This window comes from Salvia hispanica, chromosome 3, assembly GCF_023119035.1.
Source record: "Salvia hispanica cultivar TCC Black 2014 chromosome 3, UniMelb_Shisp_WGS_1.0, whole genome shotgun sequence".
In the NCBI taxonomy this organism is placed as follows: Eukaryota; Viridiplantae; Streptophyta; class Magnoliopsida; order Lamiales; family Lamiaceae; genus Salvia; species Salvia hispanica.
Genome location: NC_062967.1, coordinates 6,884,170 through 6,901,527, shown reverse-complemented (window position 1 = coordinate 6,901,527; position 17,358 = coordinate 6,884,170). Strand labels below are relative to the sequence as shown.

Sequence of the window (17,358 nt, the reverse complement as noted above, 5' to 3'; positions counted from 1 at the left end):
ACACTTTAATAAAAGGAAAGAAATGACTACCTCGCAAGTAGACATGCCAGTTTGGTAATTTAACTTTGTCCACCAATAAAAAATCTTATAATCTGCTACTTTTAAACAGATCGTAGTAATTCTTGTCCCGACCCAATATCCGGTACTCACTATCCGGAAAAAGAGGGAAATCGGGCGGTATAATTATGAGAATTGAGGATATTGGTTATATCTGACACACTCGTCAATTTACACTTTAATAAAAGGGAAGTAATGAATGTCTTGCAAGTAGATATGCTACTCTGAACTGGAATTAAAATTAATCCAGAGTCTAGTTGGTCATGGTTCGAGAAATTTGAATCTATAAAGTGTCTGCTAGTTATTCATCGATATGCCATTTAATCGACAAAACACAAAACAATTAACCACCAAACACATACCTCATATTATATTTTTATTTACCCTAAGTATGGAATGATCATTTAATAACTAATTATAGACAAATAATTATAAATCCTAATTGAATTAATGAATAATTACTTAAAAAAAAGACCAAAACACTAGGGATTGAAATTGAAGAGAAGGAAGTAGGAAATCTAAAGTCACAGAAGGTGATAAAATAATGTAGAAGATTCCAAGTGGATTTGATGCCAAATTAATGCATCATTTTGGCATTACGAGACATCAATTTCAGCAGCCGTTGATCTACAAAAAACTTAACCCGAAGAAGATGGATATGGATTGTTGATTGAAGTTTGGCGAGTGAGAGTGAGCAAACATGGCATGTGGTGGGGGCAGAAGAAGACAGAAATTGGTAATATGGATTTAGCAGAAATTGGGGGGCGCAGCCGCAGGCGGAAGCCTCTACTCATCTCCCTTTCCATCCCTCATTATTTTCACTCGCGCAATAATTCAAACACCTCCCATGCGCCATCAACACCACCCTTGCTAAATATTCTATCCATTTTTTCCCTCTCTCTCTCTCTCCCCCCCCACTTTAGTTCGCTTCTTTTCCACACTTCCACTCACTTGCTTTACCCTTTTTCCCGCACCTCCCTCGCGCTTCTGCTGCAACGGTATGCGCCTTTTAGTTAATCACAGATTCAATTTTGAGACACCGCTTGAATTTTTTCTGTAATTAGGTGGTGGAGAGGAGACGATATGGGTGGCGTGACGTCGTCGATGGCGGCCAAGCTGGCGTTTTTCCCGCCTAATCCGCCGTCGTACAAGCTGGTGCACGACGGCGTCACGGGGCTGCTGCTGCTGAGCCCTTTCCCCCACCGCGAGAACGTGGAGGTCATGCGCCTCCCCACCCGGCGGGGCTCCGAGATTGTGGCGGTCTACGTGCGACACCCCATGGCTACATCCACGCTTCTCTACTCCCATGGCAATGCCGCCGATCTCGGTCAGATGTACGAGCTCTTCATCGAGCTCAGCATTCATCTGCGCGTCAATCTCCTCGGGTACATATGGATTTTCATCTCCAATCACTCAATTCTAGTCGTTTTTTAATTAATTTTGTTCACAAAAAGCATATAAAATTGATTAAGCAGCTGCGATTTCCGTTCACATTTTTGTTATTTGGATTATGAGTTTCAAGCTCTAGTTTCATGTTCATCATGGTAATCTTTGAAAGCAAGAAAATTTCTCAAGATTGAATTTTTACCATACTGGAAATTGTGTATTTTGCTGCTGCTACATCTAATGATAAATTTTAGCATAGTTTTTACTACCTGTGAATTCGTATGTGTGTGTGTGTCACATATTGTAGAAAAGATTAACTTTGTGAAGCTTCTTTGAATATGATCAGGTATGACTACTCTGGATACGGGCAGTCGACTGGGAAGGTGAGTGTTAGATCTGATGTTTTTTTATGGGATCTTTCTCTTGGAACCTGTACTGATGTGTGGAGAAAAAGATGGTTGATGTTGGTTTTTGTTTATAGCCCAGTGAGCATAATACGTATGCGGATATTGAAGCTGCTTTCAAGTGTCTGGAGGAGAACTATGGCACCAAGCAGGAAGATGTTATCTTATATGGTCAATCTGTGGGAAGTGGCCCCACTTTGGATCTAGCAGCTCGTTTGCCTAGTGTACGAGCTGTTGTTTTGCATAGTCCTATACTCTCCGGTGTGAGAGTCATGTATTCTGTCAAAAAAACTTACTGGTTCGACATCTACAAGGTTATATAGCGCTCCCATAGTGTGAAATTAAGATGTAAATTTCTCGCTTTCAGTTGTGTAGAATTAATGTTATGTTGCCTTGTTTCTTGGTGCAGAACATTGAAAAGATCCCACTGGTTAAATGCCCTGTCCTCATTATTCATGTAAGTATTGATTTTTTGTATTCAAAACTTTAGAAAGTCTATTTGAAGAGAAGGAAATGGTATATCCATGTTGGCTGCTGGTTGCTTATTTTGATATAGTCCAATATTTCTCAAGTCTGCTTTGCCTATATATTATGAATGGCCTATAGTTTTCATGAATTGCAAGCTAGTAGGAGTATCTATCTAGCTATTCGGATCGAGATCAAAAAAGAAGTAGTCGTGATTGGAGCTATTGTACGAGAGTCTAGTTTATACCCCCATTTAAGTGTTACTTTGCGATGTAAATAATCTTGTGATGGTTGGTTGCCAGGGAACTGCAGATGAAGTGGTTAATTTTTCGCACGGTAAGCAGCTGTGGGAACTCTGCAAAGAGAAATACGAGCCATTGTGGATCAAAGGAGGGACCCACTGCAATCTGGAGCTCTACCCCGAATACATCAAACATCTCAAGAAGTTTGTGGCAACTGTGGAGCGATCTCCATGGCACAGAACGAGCACGAGGAAGAGCATAGATCAGTTTGAGCCATCCAGGAAGAGTACAGATATGTTTGATGCTCCGAGGAAGAGCAGCGACAGGAGGGAGAAGCCAAGGCGCAGCATGGACAAGCCCGAGAGGTCAAAGCATCAGCCACAGAATGTTGATAGTTTGAGGATATCGTTTGATCAAGTGGAGAGATCAAGAAGGAGCGTTGATTGCATCGACAAGTCTTGGAAGAACATCGATCATCAGCTGGAACGAGGGCGGAAGAGCGTGGATAGAATGCGTACCGGGTAAATCTCTGTTGTACTTGTTGTAAAATTCGTGTGGATATATGGTGGTGAGAGGTATAGAAAAGGTTTAGGGGAAAAGGTTTTGGAATGTCTCAAAACTATTTGTCATTTGTTATGAAACTATCCCAACAATACCTCATGATCGGAATTCTCAATTAAATCTAACATGTGATCAAATTTATGTGACGGAGTTGTTGATTTTGATTAGCCGAGCCTAATATACAAGAGATTCAAATAAAAAATCAAGTTTTTTAGTACAACAAAAAGAATTATTTTCAGTCATTGAACGAATACCTCTTATTAACTCGGCCAGCCATGTTACCAAATCATCCCAAATTCCCAATGTAAGTACAAGAGATTTAAATAAAAAATTCAATTGCACTAGGAGTACTATATATACAACATAAAAATTTGACACTCACCGATAAAGTAGGTGAATTAGATCAACTTGTACCTCAGCAAATTATCCGGCAAAAAACAATCACATATCTCACTAGATATAAATGAAGCCTTAATATTTGATCACAAACTTTCTTCTCATATCCCTCAATTCCTAATATTTGAATCAATCCTTCCCAAATACTCTCAATTAATCACACTACACAAAATCTTGCAAGAAAAAAAACACCAACAAATTCACATAAGATGGCACCCCAAGCGGTTGCACTTGCTCTTGCGCTAACATTTTTATTTGCCTCCGCCGCCGCCACATCTCGGCCATCATCATCGCCGACCACCTCTCCGGCAAAGCCCGGCCCTGGAGCAGCTCCCATTCCGGCAGCCAAAAAAGCGATGCCTCCAATCCCTCATGCAGCACCGAAGGCGGCCCCCAATGCAGTCCCGAAGGCGGCCCCTCACGGAGCCCCGAAGGCGGCCGCCAGGCCCAATAAAACCTCCGCCGCTTCTCCGGAGGCCTCGGCGGCGCCTGGCCCTTCTGAGGATATATCACCTGCTCCGGGCAATTCCGATGAGGTGCCAGCTGATACACCACCCACAGACGGCGCCTCCTCCATCAAGCTCTCCGTCGCTGCCGCCACTGCCGCCGTCGGGCTCTTGCTGTTTTAAATGGATTTTCTACTTTTTTTGCGGTTCGTTTATAATTTATTATAGATTTTCGTTAGAAGCTTTGTGATGTTTTTACGATCATCAAATTTATTTCTTTTAATATCATACTGGTATATATCGAAAATACATGAAATTTGGTAAAATTCTAGTTTTTGAAAGCGATTTTTGAAATTTGCAAAAGACATGTTAGTATGGAGTTTTGATCTGCCTGGTGAAATTATGGTAGCAAATTGTTCATATTTTTCAACAAAAGATGATATTTTTCTTAGAGCATCTCCAGTGGTAATAGGCCAGCCACAGGTTAGCCACTCTCTCTTCCTGCTACATCATCGGTACTAAAATTCCACCTGCGACATCAGCATTTTAATTAAATAGGCTAGCCGCAATAAAAATAATTAAAAAATAACTACATTTACAGAATTAAATTTACGACAAATTACGAAATAAAATTTACGAGACATATACGGGAGAATTCATTCATTTCATTAAAAAAAAGTGTATAGATAAAAAAAATACATGATTTTTTAAAAAAAAAAACGGGCTTCCACACACGAGCCCTGCCGCTCTCTACTCCTCATCGTCGTCGATGTCCTCGCCGCCGCCACCCGGGGTATCTGAGCCCGCGTCTGAGCCCCCCACCAGTGCCCTCGTGGCATCCAAATCCACCTGCATGTTCTCGAGCATCGATTGAAGAAACCTCTTCTCCGTGGGGTCAGTTGCGGCCCTCCACGCTTGGAAGACCTTGTACATCCGTTCCTCCGTTTTTTGACGCGAGAATAAGGTGTACGCGCGTGGGGGGGGGTGCCGAGATGACCTCCTGGGGCGATAGGGGGGATCCTCCCCTCGCTGCCCGTTGCGTCCGCTTTTGGCCAACCGGGCGAGGGCAACGAGCAAAGCATGGAGGGGACGGAAACTCCTCAGCATCCGGGGGAGGTCGTGGGATCCGCCGGCTGCTGCCGCTGTAATCTCCGGAATAGTTCAGCCTCGCTTCTTCGGCCACCAAGCGTCGCACCCCACTCGGAACTTCTTGGAGTCCTTCATCACCAGATAGCATTCCCAGAAGGTGAACTCCTTATAAGTCCCCGGCAAGGGGAACTGACTCTCTGCTATCCTCCGGGCGTCCTCCTCAGTCTGCGCACTAGTCAGCATGCGGAGGGTGTTGGTGTACAACCCCAAAATCGGTCGACCCCGATCCGTTCCCACCCCTTCCGGCACTCCTCCCCGTTGTAGTCCTTTCCATGCGGGCAGTTCCTCTTGTAGGCTGCTCTAATCTTAGCCCACATGTTGACGATCCGCTAGTTGTTCGCAACCAGCGGATCGCCGCAAATCGACAACCACGCCTTGGCCACGCCGACGTACTCATCCTTCGTCCACTTCCTCCGCGTGGGGGTGTCATGAACAGCGGGCTGCGACGACTCGCCGACCACTTTGCTCTTCCCCTTGGTCTTCTTCTTCTTCGGCGCGGCCCGACCCGCTGGAACGGGAGTGTCCGCCTCCCCGATATCGATCCCTATCTCATGCAATGACAAAAGGTCATCCCCAGTGAACTGCGTCTCCACTTGGGTCGACGTGTGAGACGAAGCCGTCAAAAAATCAAGAGAGGGACGAAAGACCGTGCCCTCCCCCCCCCCCGGTGACCCCTGCATCCCGGGATGCATACCGGGCTGCATCCCCCCTCTGCCATACCGGCATCATCCCCATCATCTGTTGCAGCATCTCGCCGCTGTATCTGGGGCATACCTCCCACCCCGGCGTTGCCTGCCCCCTGCCCGGCATTCCCCACTGCATCCCCCCTTACATCCCCCATGCGCTCCCGCCATCATCCCCATCAACTGTTGCCAAGGGACGTTAAACCCTTGGCCCATCTACCCGCCCATCTGGCCCTATCCAGATCCCACGGGTACCGTGAGAGTCTAAGATCCGCTCGTCGCCGGACTGGACTCGTTGTTGTTGTCCATCGCTCGATGTTGCTTTTGTACAGAAATTTAGAGAGAGAGAAAACTCGTTAAAACAAGTGGTGCAAATGAAAATGAAACTAAAATCACGTATATATAGTTTTTCAAAAAATTTCAAAAAAAAAAAAAAAGAAAAATGGGCGCTGGCCGATCGCTCGCCGATCGACACGCCACAATGGCGGCTAGCGCATCGGCCAGCGCCCTCAAATAGGCGTGCGCTCGCCAGTTTCTTCGCCGAAATGCGGCTGGCCGTTTTCAATAGTTCGGCTAGCGACGCGAATCGACTAGCCGGTGGGCTAGCCGCTATTGAAAATACTCTTATGAATATATGTTTAACTCATCTATCGTCCATATATAATTTTTTTCACTTGTCATATCATGTATAGTTTCATTTCGTCACTTTTTGTTACCATGGGTAACTGAGACCAAATCTAAACTTATGATTTTTCTAGCTGATTTTTAAAATTGGGGAATATATCAAAATTGACTAAACTTCGTGATTTTTCAGCAATTTTATTGACAAGCATATGTTTAAATTGAGATTGTAAAATTATAAAGTACTATCATTAATATATAAAAAAATATATAAATAATTACACTTATTCTTTTTCTCCTTAATTTACAATCCAAAATTACTCTCAGAACTAAAGTTTTTAGCCTGTTATTCATAACTCGAAATTATCATCAATTGTGAATAAGAATTTTTATGCTAGCTATCATTCACGTTTGAAAATTACTATCCGTTGTGAATGTGAGTTTTAAATCACGTTAAATTCACAATTTAAAAGTACTCTCGTGATAGATGAAATTAAGATTTTAAGTTATCATTCACAATTTAAAATTGCTCTAAGTTGTAATTAAAAGTTTTTAGACTATTATTTACAATCAAAATTACTATAATGAGTTTTTAGGCTATTATTCTCAAGCAAGCCATGATTTGAGATTGATTCAATGGTAAGGGCTTATATAAACATTCGAGAATGATTCCATAATTAAAAATCCAGAAGAAAATGTATCAATTTTTAATCGGATCATAACATAGAGGAGATAAGGATAGCAATTAGCAACTGTCCATATCTATAAACAGAAAATGAAGAAGGGAACGACATTATGCACATGGAAGCAATCTACGACGAGGATGAGTATATATAATAATTAAATCTTTTTTGGTTTTTCAGCGCCGATTTTCTGTATAGGCTTCTGTATATAGATCGAATTAGTTTGTGACTTTTGTGCGATGACTATATTAAGATAATAACATAATTAATTATAGTTTGATTGTAAATCAATTAAATTAGTTAAAAAAATATAAGTCTATTGGGCTAGAGCCCATGTAGCAATTAGAGTATGGATTAAATATTTAGAGAATTAATATAGATTAGAAAACCCTAATTCTCTTAATACAGACGTAAAGGGGTTTTCTAGCCTAGCAAGTAAACGCTGGAGTCAAATAGCACAGCAAGTAAGTATTTGTATCATTTATGCATAAATGTTCAAAGTCTATTTTGTTTATGAATATAGATTTGTTTTATGTTCGATTCGTAATTTCTAGTGTGTATCATAAGATGATAAAATGAATTCTTAACATTGATATGACTGTGGATCTTATATGCTAGTAACTATTTGTGGATTAACTTTAGAAATTAAAATTGTGTGATTGGGATAAGAAATTAATTGGATTCGTAATTGATTTTGTGAATCGGAAACTAGATTTCAATCCTTCGAAAGATTTTTCCTGAAAATCAACCAAAACTGGAAGACAGTTTTCAATCACAAGTTTTGAATTTTCGAGAGCTATTTTCATTAAAATTTGGAGATTCCAATATAAAACTAAACTGTTTTTTTTGGAAAATTTGGACTTCAAATCCGTTCCTGGCCACCGTTGATCCATCGGGGCGCGACGGGAAGGTCCGGACAGGTTTTCCCGGTCGCGTCGCCGTTCACGACAGCGTTACGCTGCTGTTAATCAATGGGCCATTATTTATTTGATAATATAATAATTGGACATCATTATAATTAGCATCACAATTTATCCTATTAAATATATACAGGCCTTTTTTTACCACGAGTTTTACCCATCACGCCAAATTTATAAGGTATAGGCTTATTCATAGATGCATGATTGCCATCACGTGAGGATATTAGTTCTAATCAATACAAGATACCATTATCTAATTAGTAGTGTAAATGCGATCTTTATATGTTTTTCTGATTTTTTTTTAATTTTCAGTTAAGATAATATGTCGAACTTAGCTTATAAATGTTTAATGGAAACGAACAAGTTGAATGGATCAAATTTTACGGACTGGCTTCGTTGTCTTCGATTGGTGCTAAGGACTGATAAGATTGAGTATGTCTTGGACACACCAATCAGTGACATCCCCGACAAGAAATCTCCTGAGTTTGCTTCATTTGACATAGAAGCTTATGAGAAACACGTTGAAGATGCCGCATTGGCTCAGTGTATCATGTTGTCATCGATGAATTCGATACTACAAAGACAATATGAACATATGCTTCCATATGTGATGATTCAACGCTTGAAGAGTTTGTATGCTCCACAGGCTCAAACTACGGAGTATGAGACCCTCCAAGATCTCTTCAAGTGTAAACTGCATGATGAAGGCATAGTGTCTGAGCATGTGTTGCACATGATAGGTTTGATTGAGAGGTTGGCATCGTTTGGAACGGTACTTTCCTCAAATATTTCAACAAACTTGATTCTGGAGTCTCTTCCTAGATGTTTTGAGAATTTCATTATAAATTTCAACATAAACAACATGAAAGTTGGTCTGCCAGAATTGCATAATATGCTTACGACTTATGAGTCTTCCATTGCTAAAGGAAAATCGTTGCTCATGGTGGGCTCTTCTACGAATTCTTCAAAATGGAAGACTGAACAGCTGAAGAAGATAACATCTAAGAATATTGTTCTAAAGCCAAAAGATGGAGGGGTTAAGAAGAAGCCACTATTAAAGGATGAATGCCTTTTTTGTCATAAAAGGGGACACTGGAAGAGAGACTGTCCAGAACTCATGACATAAAGTGCAACGAGTGGGAGCTTAGGTATGTTTGTCATTGAGATACACATGTTTATTAATAATTCACAATCTTGGGTGTTAGATACTGATACCTTCGTAATAATGTGCAGAGTCTAAGTGACAGCCAAAAAGTAAAGTCGGACGAAGTGGACCCACGCATTAAAAATGGAGCAAGAGTAGTTGTAATAAACTAATAATGTTGTGTATCATACAACATGAATTCCTAGTTAACAGTATGATTATCTATCCATACTTGTATATCTTCATATATTGATGAATCATGTTATTTTTATCTGTACCAGGTGAAGAACCAAGATTTAAGAACTTAACATATAAATCTAATCCTAATAAGGTTTGGAATGTATGTCTATGTCCATGTCCGTTTCTCACTCTGACTTACTATGGACAATAATAGAGTTATGTATTAATTTGAGTACTTTGTATTTGTGTATGTGAGTTCGTATTAATCTGATTGTTTGTTTTAAGTAAATGTGTCCAATCTTCCCTTTCTGAGTTCAAAAGAACTAACACTTCTTGCAGGTTGATTAAGTTGACGGCAAAATTCAACGGGGCCCAATAAATTTTGTCAAAATTTACCGAAATATTATTATTAATTTTTTTATGGTTTGACAAATTGTACTGGCGCCTTATTTTCTTGAATTTGCAAGTGTGTGTCCCAACATCAATCAAGCAAAAACCAATGGTACTAATACATGCTATAGATGTTTCATAAGTCAACTCATGTCCTACGTTTGACTTATATATATGCTTCATCATTTACTAATTAGATGTGTGAATATTTGAACTAGCAATGACTTCCCTTCTTGCAACTAAGTGGGCCTGAGGCACCAGTTATTGAACCCACAAGAGACGATGGCCTTGCACTCAAACTCGACGCCCTAGCATACGCTGATGAAGCTCCAGCATGCCCCGACTGCCGGAAATAAGCCCCGTTGAGCATCAAGTCACCTTCCGACCTCCAATTCCACCCTCTCCACTCGCTTTCGGGTGCATCCTCATGCTTTGTCACCTACACATTTATCAACCATCTCAATTATTCATTTCAGACTTTTTTAATCACTCTTAAATTTTTACTTATAACTAATTCGGTTAATATTAATATCACTGATAAAACATAACACCATTTTGCGACAACTAGTGTGCATTGACTTAGCAGTAAAGTGATTAATGTTTGAGATGAGAGGTCAAAGTTCTGAGAGTATGCACGTGACATTTCAACTTAATACTATAAAAATAAAAACTGAAACACACACCTCTTTCCTAACCCTATTGTTTGGCGCAAGAAACCTATTCCCTTGACTATAAATTGTTGGAGAAGCACTCCCACCAATCGCATACATTTCCCAATGTGTATAGTCATTGTTTACTACATGAAAATATCCATGCCTGCACCTGTTCAACAAATCACACAAGAAAATAAATAGATATATCAAATGATTGAGTCAAACTTAGAATTTAAAAAAATAATCATATGTATATATAAACGTACCTAGGCATTCTTTGAACTAATCCTTCTCCAAAATGATTAAAAGCAATGGTGACCTGCATGCTCTTATCTTGCACAAACGCATCATTATGCCCCAACAACATCACCTTATCATGATGCGTGAAGTAGCTATTCGAAATCGTAATCGCAGTGGAGCCATGAATCGCATCAATCAACCCGTCGTTGCAGTTGGACAAGGAGCAGTGATCAATCCACACATCCCGGCCTCCGAAGATCGATATCCCGTCGCCGTCGGACTCCTCCCACCACCCGGAGTGGGTGGGGGAGTCCCTAATGTTGGCGTTGCCGGCCTTCTTGCAGTCGTGGATGTGTATCCCGTGGATGATGATGTTGGTGGCGTGGTGGATGGCGATGCACGGCCCGTCCGCCACGTGCACGGAGGCCCCGCGCCCGTCGATCGTCTTGTGCGAGTTCATCACCAGCTCCTGCCTCAGCCGGATCACCATGTCGCTCTTGAAGATTATCCACAGCGGCTCGCTCTGGATCGCCGCGTGCCGGAGGGTCCCTGGCCGAGGGTTGACCGGGTCGTCGTTCCCGGGGTCGGTGACCACGTAGATGCGGCCGCCCCGCCCTCCGGCCGCGTTCTTGCCGAATCCGATCGCGCAGTCGGCTAACTGCTGGCGGTGGCTCTCCCAGTTAGAGTTGCACCGCCAGCAGTCGTCGATGGGGTTACCTGTCGAGCAGGACAGGTAACCTAGGTTTCTTCGGGATGAATTGATTTTCCTATTTATATAGAAGTTGTATTAGTGTACTCCTAACTTTATTAATGAAATAAATTAAAAATAATAACAATTCAAACGACTTACTCTTGTACATCTTGGACCACAATAGCTGGATCTTGAAGTGAGGATGATGAAACAAGGATTGAGCTTGCCGAAATTAGTAGCAATAAGAATAGAAATGCAGACATTTTGTCTAAAAATGGAATTGGAGAGATTTGAGGAATATAATGATGTAGTAGATGGGATTATATAGAGTAGATCCCGTAACAATTGGCGTGATTAAAATGAATGTGTGCTTTTATCAAATGTGGTGGGGTTTGTGTGCTTATTTTATTTTCAACTAGTTCACATCTACTTCGGGTTAATTAAGGTGGTTTTGTCGCCTCTTTTTTTTCAAAATTAAGATGTTCGTTAAGTTAGTTGTTCGGTTCTTTTGCCTTTTACTTTGTGGAAATTTATTTCCAGTCTCTTTATGGAAATATGACTAGCTAATATGGTTTTTTAGTAGGTTATATAGACAATGCTCTTTTATTTAGTATAGATGATCTACTACATGCTATAATTTTATTAAATTCGGAGGAAATCCTTATTATGAACACACGACGAGGAATATTTAAAAAAATCATTCCACTTGTTAAGTCGGAGTATATCATTTTCATGAATGTGTATATACGAAAGTAAAACTTTAAAACTGCATTTATTGTTTTATAGTCAAAATTATCGGACACATAAGCGGTGTGATTTATTGAGTTATTCAACGTTAATGTGATTTGAGAAGCGCAATTTGATTATGAATCCACCCCACTCCACTAACTGCGGAAGCTACTTTTGACTTTCCAAAGGACTAATAAGTCATGAGTCTTTTCTTTATTTGTATGGAAATATTAAAGAATAAGTCATCATGCCGGTAGGAAGACAATGCATGGTAGTCTTTAGAAAAATTGCAGCGTTGATCTCGCTTGTCAATTATGGTTTGATCGTAATTAAATGATGAATTTAAGTTCTTAACTCTATATTTAAATCCAAGCCGTCAACTATAATTCTTCTAACCTTTTGCATTTAAGTCCAGCATATTTTATCAATTATTTATCCATTCTAGGAGAAAAATATATTCTTTGTTCTTATTTGAAATATACATACATCACGCAGTCAGTACTTTTTATTTTTTATTTTTTTGATGGTTAAATAACTTTGAAAAATACTACTAGTATACTCCGTATGTTTTTCTATATATGCGCACTTGTTGGATTAAAAGAATATAAAACCTTTTATATTAACATATTTTTATATTTATATTTGATATATAATACTTTAGATAAATATGTACTATATGAGAAATTGAACTGGTCCAATCTATTAAAGTTTATGTCATAAATCTTGTGACATACGGCCGTGCGCGCACTTGCAATGTGCGAATAACTGAATTAACAAGAATGCAATCCATACAAAAGTCATCTATTGCAAATTTCTATATTTGCAGACTTTCACATGTTATTTATTGTATGAAACAAGCCTCTAGCAAGATCACGGAGTTGGAATATATGTCCGGTCAAGACAGTTTGACTGGACTAGATGTGTGACCAGTGGCGGAGCCAGAAATTTTATCATGGGGGTTCAAATTTAAACTTAAAAAAAATTATATAAATTAAATTATAAGGTTCAAAATGTAAAAGTTAAATACAATCATATCATGACATTTGTCTTCTATTCTTCATCTTCTGAAATCGTTGCATAATAGTTTCATTGGTAACTTTAACAAACACATCCTTTTCCATATAAGGAACTAAGCAACCATTCAACTGATGAAGAATCAACGGAAGAAAGTTTCTTGAAATAACGATCCATATACCTACAAAAATAGTCAACACTGATTAAGTTTGCAAAATATAAATCATACACAAAAAAGGATAAAGTTCATCTTATGCTTCACAACTAAAAGAATAAAGAGTAAACAAAATATACAATATGCTCAAATCTAAAATGTTGCTCTCACAAATCAAAGTGTAAAACTATTAATACATACCCATCAAATTAAGAATAAGGGTTAAAGAATTCCAATATAGAACTGCCGTAGCCATTGAATTACATAAGCTATCTTCTTTCTCCCCATTTGAAATTTATGTATACCAATTTTAGAGCTTGAATATGATTATTTAGGTCTCAATTTACATAACTATTGCAGCCAAACAAAAAAACAACATATATAGAAAAATCAATTGAATTATATTTGAGTTTTAAAATATACCTAGTTTTAGATAACTAGATTTCAGATTACGCTGCAGAAGGAGTAGAACTGCGGCAGAAGGAGAATACTAATTAAGAGGAAACGATTTATGGAGTATAATTTTGCTGAAATCTATCTTTAATATTATATATATTATAATTATAATTAATGTGAAATTACTAAAATACCCCTAGATTTTTTAAAAAATTAGTGGGGGGACCATGGGCCCCCCTGCCCCCACCCTCCCTCCGCCCCTGTGTGTGACATAATGTTTTATTTTGCGGAATTAAACACTTCATTCATGATTGATTTCCGTTTCAAATTAGATGATTATAATATATACTGGTTTCTTTAAATCAATTTTCAGCGAGTGAAAAATATATCGTAAATTAAAGTTTTTCACTTGAATATGAAGTTGTGAGATTAATAGTTCTTACCAACACATCGATGTATGCAACCATTGGAATACGCAAAGGATTCAACCATCGAACAAATTCGAAACATTTCCAACAAATTCGAAGTTGTGAGATTAATAGTTCAATACATGTTCTTCCGTGACCCGTCAAGGCCGTCATCGCTCGAGCGCCAAAATTTATTTTTTGGAACATAGATGTTTTTTTTTTTAAAAAACATTACATAATTTTTTTGCAATTATACTTACAAACATTAAACATATTTATGGTGCTTATAACCAATAAACCAAACATTACGGTGTTAATTAAGAGATTCACTAATATTTAACCAAACATTATGGTGCCTATAATTAATTGGGTAATGATTTATTAACATTGTATATACAAAATGTCCTTATATTTTAAACCGGTTTTTATTTAAACCCGGTTTTATTATTTTTTTACTAATTTGCCCTTTTTATATATATATATGGAAAATTATGAATATGTGGAATATCAATACAACATTTATGGAAATTTCATAAGTTAAGATAATTAAAATTTATCTAGCCAAGATTGTTGCTTATACGTATGTTTTAAACAAATAAATATACTACTACTGATATTTAGCACTAATCTATCGTTAAATTCAAAATTATAAGATTACATATCTTAAAATTTTTATACTTATTTCTTGTGTATTAACAGTAAAGTGATGAAAACAAAAAAAAAAGTTACTTTATAATTTTTAATTAATATTATATAGTATAAATTTAAGGGGAAAAAAACCAAAAGTTTAAAAGAATCAAGCTCCAATATAGTATCAATTATATACGAATAGAATAGTAAAAACTAAAAAAAAATACTATGTATAATTATTACTTTATTAGTATTATTTTAGTGAATGATCATATTAGAACATATACATCGATTTGTTTACATAGCTTAAAATTTTAGTGATAAGTTAATAATTAAATAATTAAATGTGAATGATAAATTATTTTTTTATTTAATTAAATATAAAATACTTTTTCCCTCACAGGATTTTTTGTGATAGTACTATTATTGTTGTGTGAGTTAAATAAAAAGAGAAAAAAGTAAAAGAGAAAAAAATAGAGATGATATTATTTCTATTTTAGCAGATGTGTCATTTTTGTGGAACAGTTCAAAAAAATATTTCATTTTTAATATAATAGGTGGAATACTTTTGTTGAATGATAACACTAAGAAATTAAGTATATATACATACAATCGCTTGTATGACTTAGAATTTTAAGAATTATTTTAAAATAAAATAATTGGATGAGAATGACTGTTATTATTTCGTTGGATGATAACACTTAAAAGTACAGTATGTATACATGTAGTTGTTTTTATTAACTTAGAATTTAAAAGATTATTTCCTTGGACGATGACACTAACAAATTAAATATACATCCACGTAGTCGTTTTTATAACTTAAAATTTTGTTGATTATTTAATAAGCACTATTCTAGGAAGCGAATGACTAATATTATTTCGTTAGATGATAACACTGGTATATATACATATAATTATTTTTATAACTTAAGGTTTAAAAATTATTTGATGTGCATGCCTAATATTATTTCGTTGGATGATAACAATAAGAAATTAGTACTATATATACATGTCGTTTCTATAACTTAGATAATGATTTTTTGTTAATAAAATAATTAGATGTAAATGACTATGATTATTATGTTGAATGATAACACTAAGAAATTAAATATATGCTTTTTCATAATTCAGAATTTTACATAATATTAAAGTAATTATTTGATGACTATGTTTATTTCGTTGGATGATAACACTAAGTGTATATACATGTAGTCGTTTTATAACTTAGAATTTTAAATAATTTAAATAAAATAATTGAATAAGAATGACCATGATCATTTCGTTGGATGACAACACTAAGAAATGAAGTATATATACATGTATTTGTTTTTATAAACTTATAATTTTAAAGATTATTTAATAGCAACACAATTAGATGCTAATGATAATCATTTTTTCGTTCGAGGATAATATTAAGAATATATATATACATATAGTCGCTTTTATAATTTTAAATTTTAAAATTATTTTATAATAAAATAATTTGGTATTAATGACTATTAGATGAGTGAATTAAAACAGTTCTAAAGCAAACTCAAAAGATATACTCCCTCCGTCCCTGAAGAGTATGCACTATTTTCTTTGTTATCTGTCCCAAAGAGTATGAACATTCTAATTTTGAAAATTCTTTTCTTTCTAATGATGTGAGACTCATTCTCCACTAAAAATACTTAAAAAAACTTTCTATATCTATCTCTCTTTTACTTTACCAATAATGCATTAAAACTCGTGCTGAACTTAAAATTCATACTCTTTGGATACGGAGAGAATATAAACTTTTATATTATTATTTGAATATTTAATAAAATTCTCCATTTTAGAATGTAAGTCAACTTGGAATCCTTTTATAATAGTAGTATTTTTGCAAATTTGAAGTGAATCTATAATATCTTACTAAAAATATTGTAAAATTTTAATTAAATTTATTTTAATTTATTCCTAATCAAAATATTCATCCGAAAATTATGAAATCATGAACCATATGAATCTAGCTAATTTGTAGGGGAGAGTTTAAATTTTTATAAAATGGAGAAGAAATATCCTCAATTTTGTTAATGAAAGAAAAAATTATGTAACGGTTAGTATACATAATCAATTACTAATCATTCCTTAAATACATAAATATTGATTATGAGAAACTTAACCTTTCCTAAATAATCAATAAAAGGGTAGATATGTAATACATTACATTTTAAAATGTAAAATACCTTAAATGTCCAATTTTGTATATACAAATTTGGTAATAGTTATTACCAACACACCGATGTATGCAACCATTGGAATACGCAAAGGATTCAACCATCGAACAAATCCAAAACATTTCCAACAAGAACTTGTTGAGAGTTTCATCAAAGCAAATGAATTTACTGTTTGTAAATGCATTTTTGGAGATAATATCGCTTTTTGAGTTACAAAAATATTAGAGATTTTTTTTTAAAATTACAAATAACGATACTTAAGAATTACACATTAGACTTGATACATGTTGCATCAGATATGCCATCAATACATGTTCTTCCGTGACCTGTCAAGGCCGTCATCGCTCGAGCGCCATTTTTTGGAACATAGATGTTTAAAAAAAAAAAAAACATTACATAATTTTTTTGCAATTATACTTACAAACATTAAACATATTTATGGTGCTTATAACCAATAAACCAAACATTACGGTGTTAATTAAGAGATTCACTAATATTTAACCAAACATTATGGTGCCT

General features: G+C 36.4%; 3 protein-coding genes and 1 long non-coding RNA gene across 4 annotated transcripts; 3 read left to right on the top strand and 1 right to left on the bottom strand.

Annotated features, from left to right (window-relative positions):
- The first annotated feature begins 628 nt into the window (after positions 1-628).
- LOC125215872 (alpha/beta hydrolase domain-containing protein 17B-like) lies at positions 629-3,261 on the top strand. Its single transcript, XM_048117448.1, has 6 exons — positions 629-1,055; positions 1,122-1,442; positions 1,790-1,826; positions 1,925-2,161; positions 2,257-2,304; positions 2,615-3,261. Exons 1-6 carry the CDS (start codon positions 763-765, stop codon positions 3,077-3,079), a joined length of 1,401 nt encoding a protein of 466 aa, XP_047973405.1. The 5' UTR covers positions 629-762; the 3' UTR covers positions 3,080-3,261.
- Positions 3,262-3,720: 459 nt separating this feature from the next.
- LOC125209156 (nematocyst expressed protein 3-like) lies at positions 3,721-4,140 on the top strand. The gene has a single exon (XM_048108764.1). It carries the CDS (start codon positions 3,721-3,723, stop codon positions 4,138-4,140), a length of 420 nt encoding a protein of 139 aa, XP_047964721.1.
- Positions 4,141-7,483: 3,343 nt separating this feature from the next.
- On the top strand, positions 7,484-9,362 carry LOC125212406. The gene is made up of 3 exons (XR_007174665.1): positions 7,484-7,557; positions 8,940-9,161; positions 9,247-9,362. It is a non-coding gene; the product is annotated as an uncharacterized LOC125212406 (long non-coding RNA).
- A 463-nt stretch (positions 9,363-9,825) lies between these two features.
- On the bottom strand, positions 9,826-11,591 carry LOC125215179 (pectate lyase-like). The gene is made up of 4 exons (XM_048116518.1): positions 11,471-11,591; positions 10,647-11,387; positions 10,411-10,549; positions 9,826-10,166 (listed from the first exon to the last, which is right to left on the bottom strand). The coding sequence occupies exons 1-4, from the start codon at positions 11,572-11,574 to the stop codon at positions 9,942-9,944; spliced, it is 1,209 nt and encodes a 402-aa protein (XP_047972475.1). The 5' UTR covers positions 11,575-11,591; the 3' UTR covers positions 9,826-9,941.
- Positions 11,592-17,358: the final 5,767 nt, after the last annotated feature.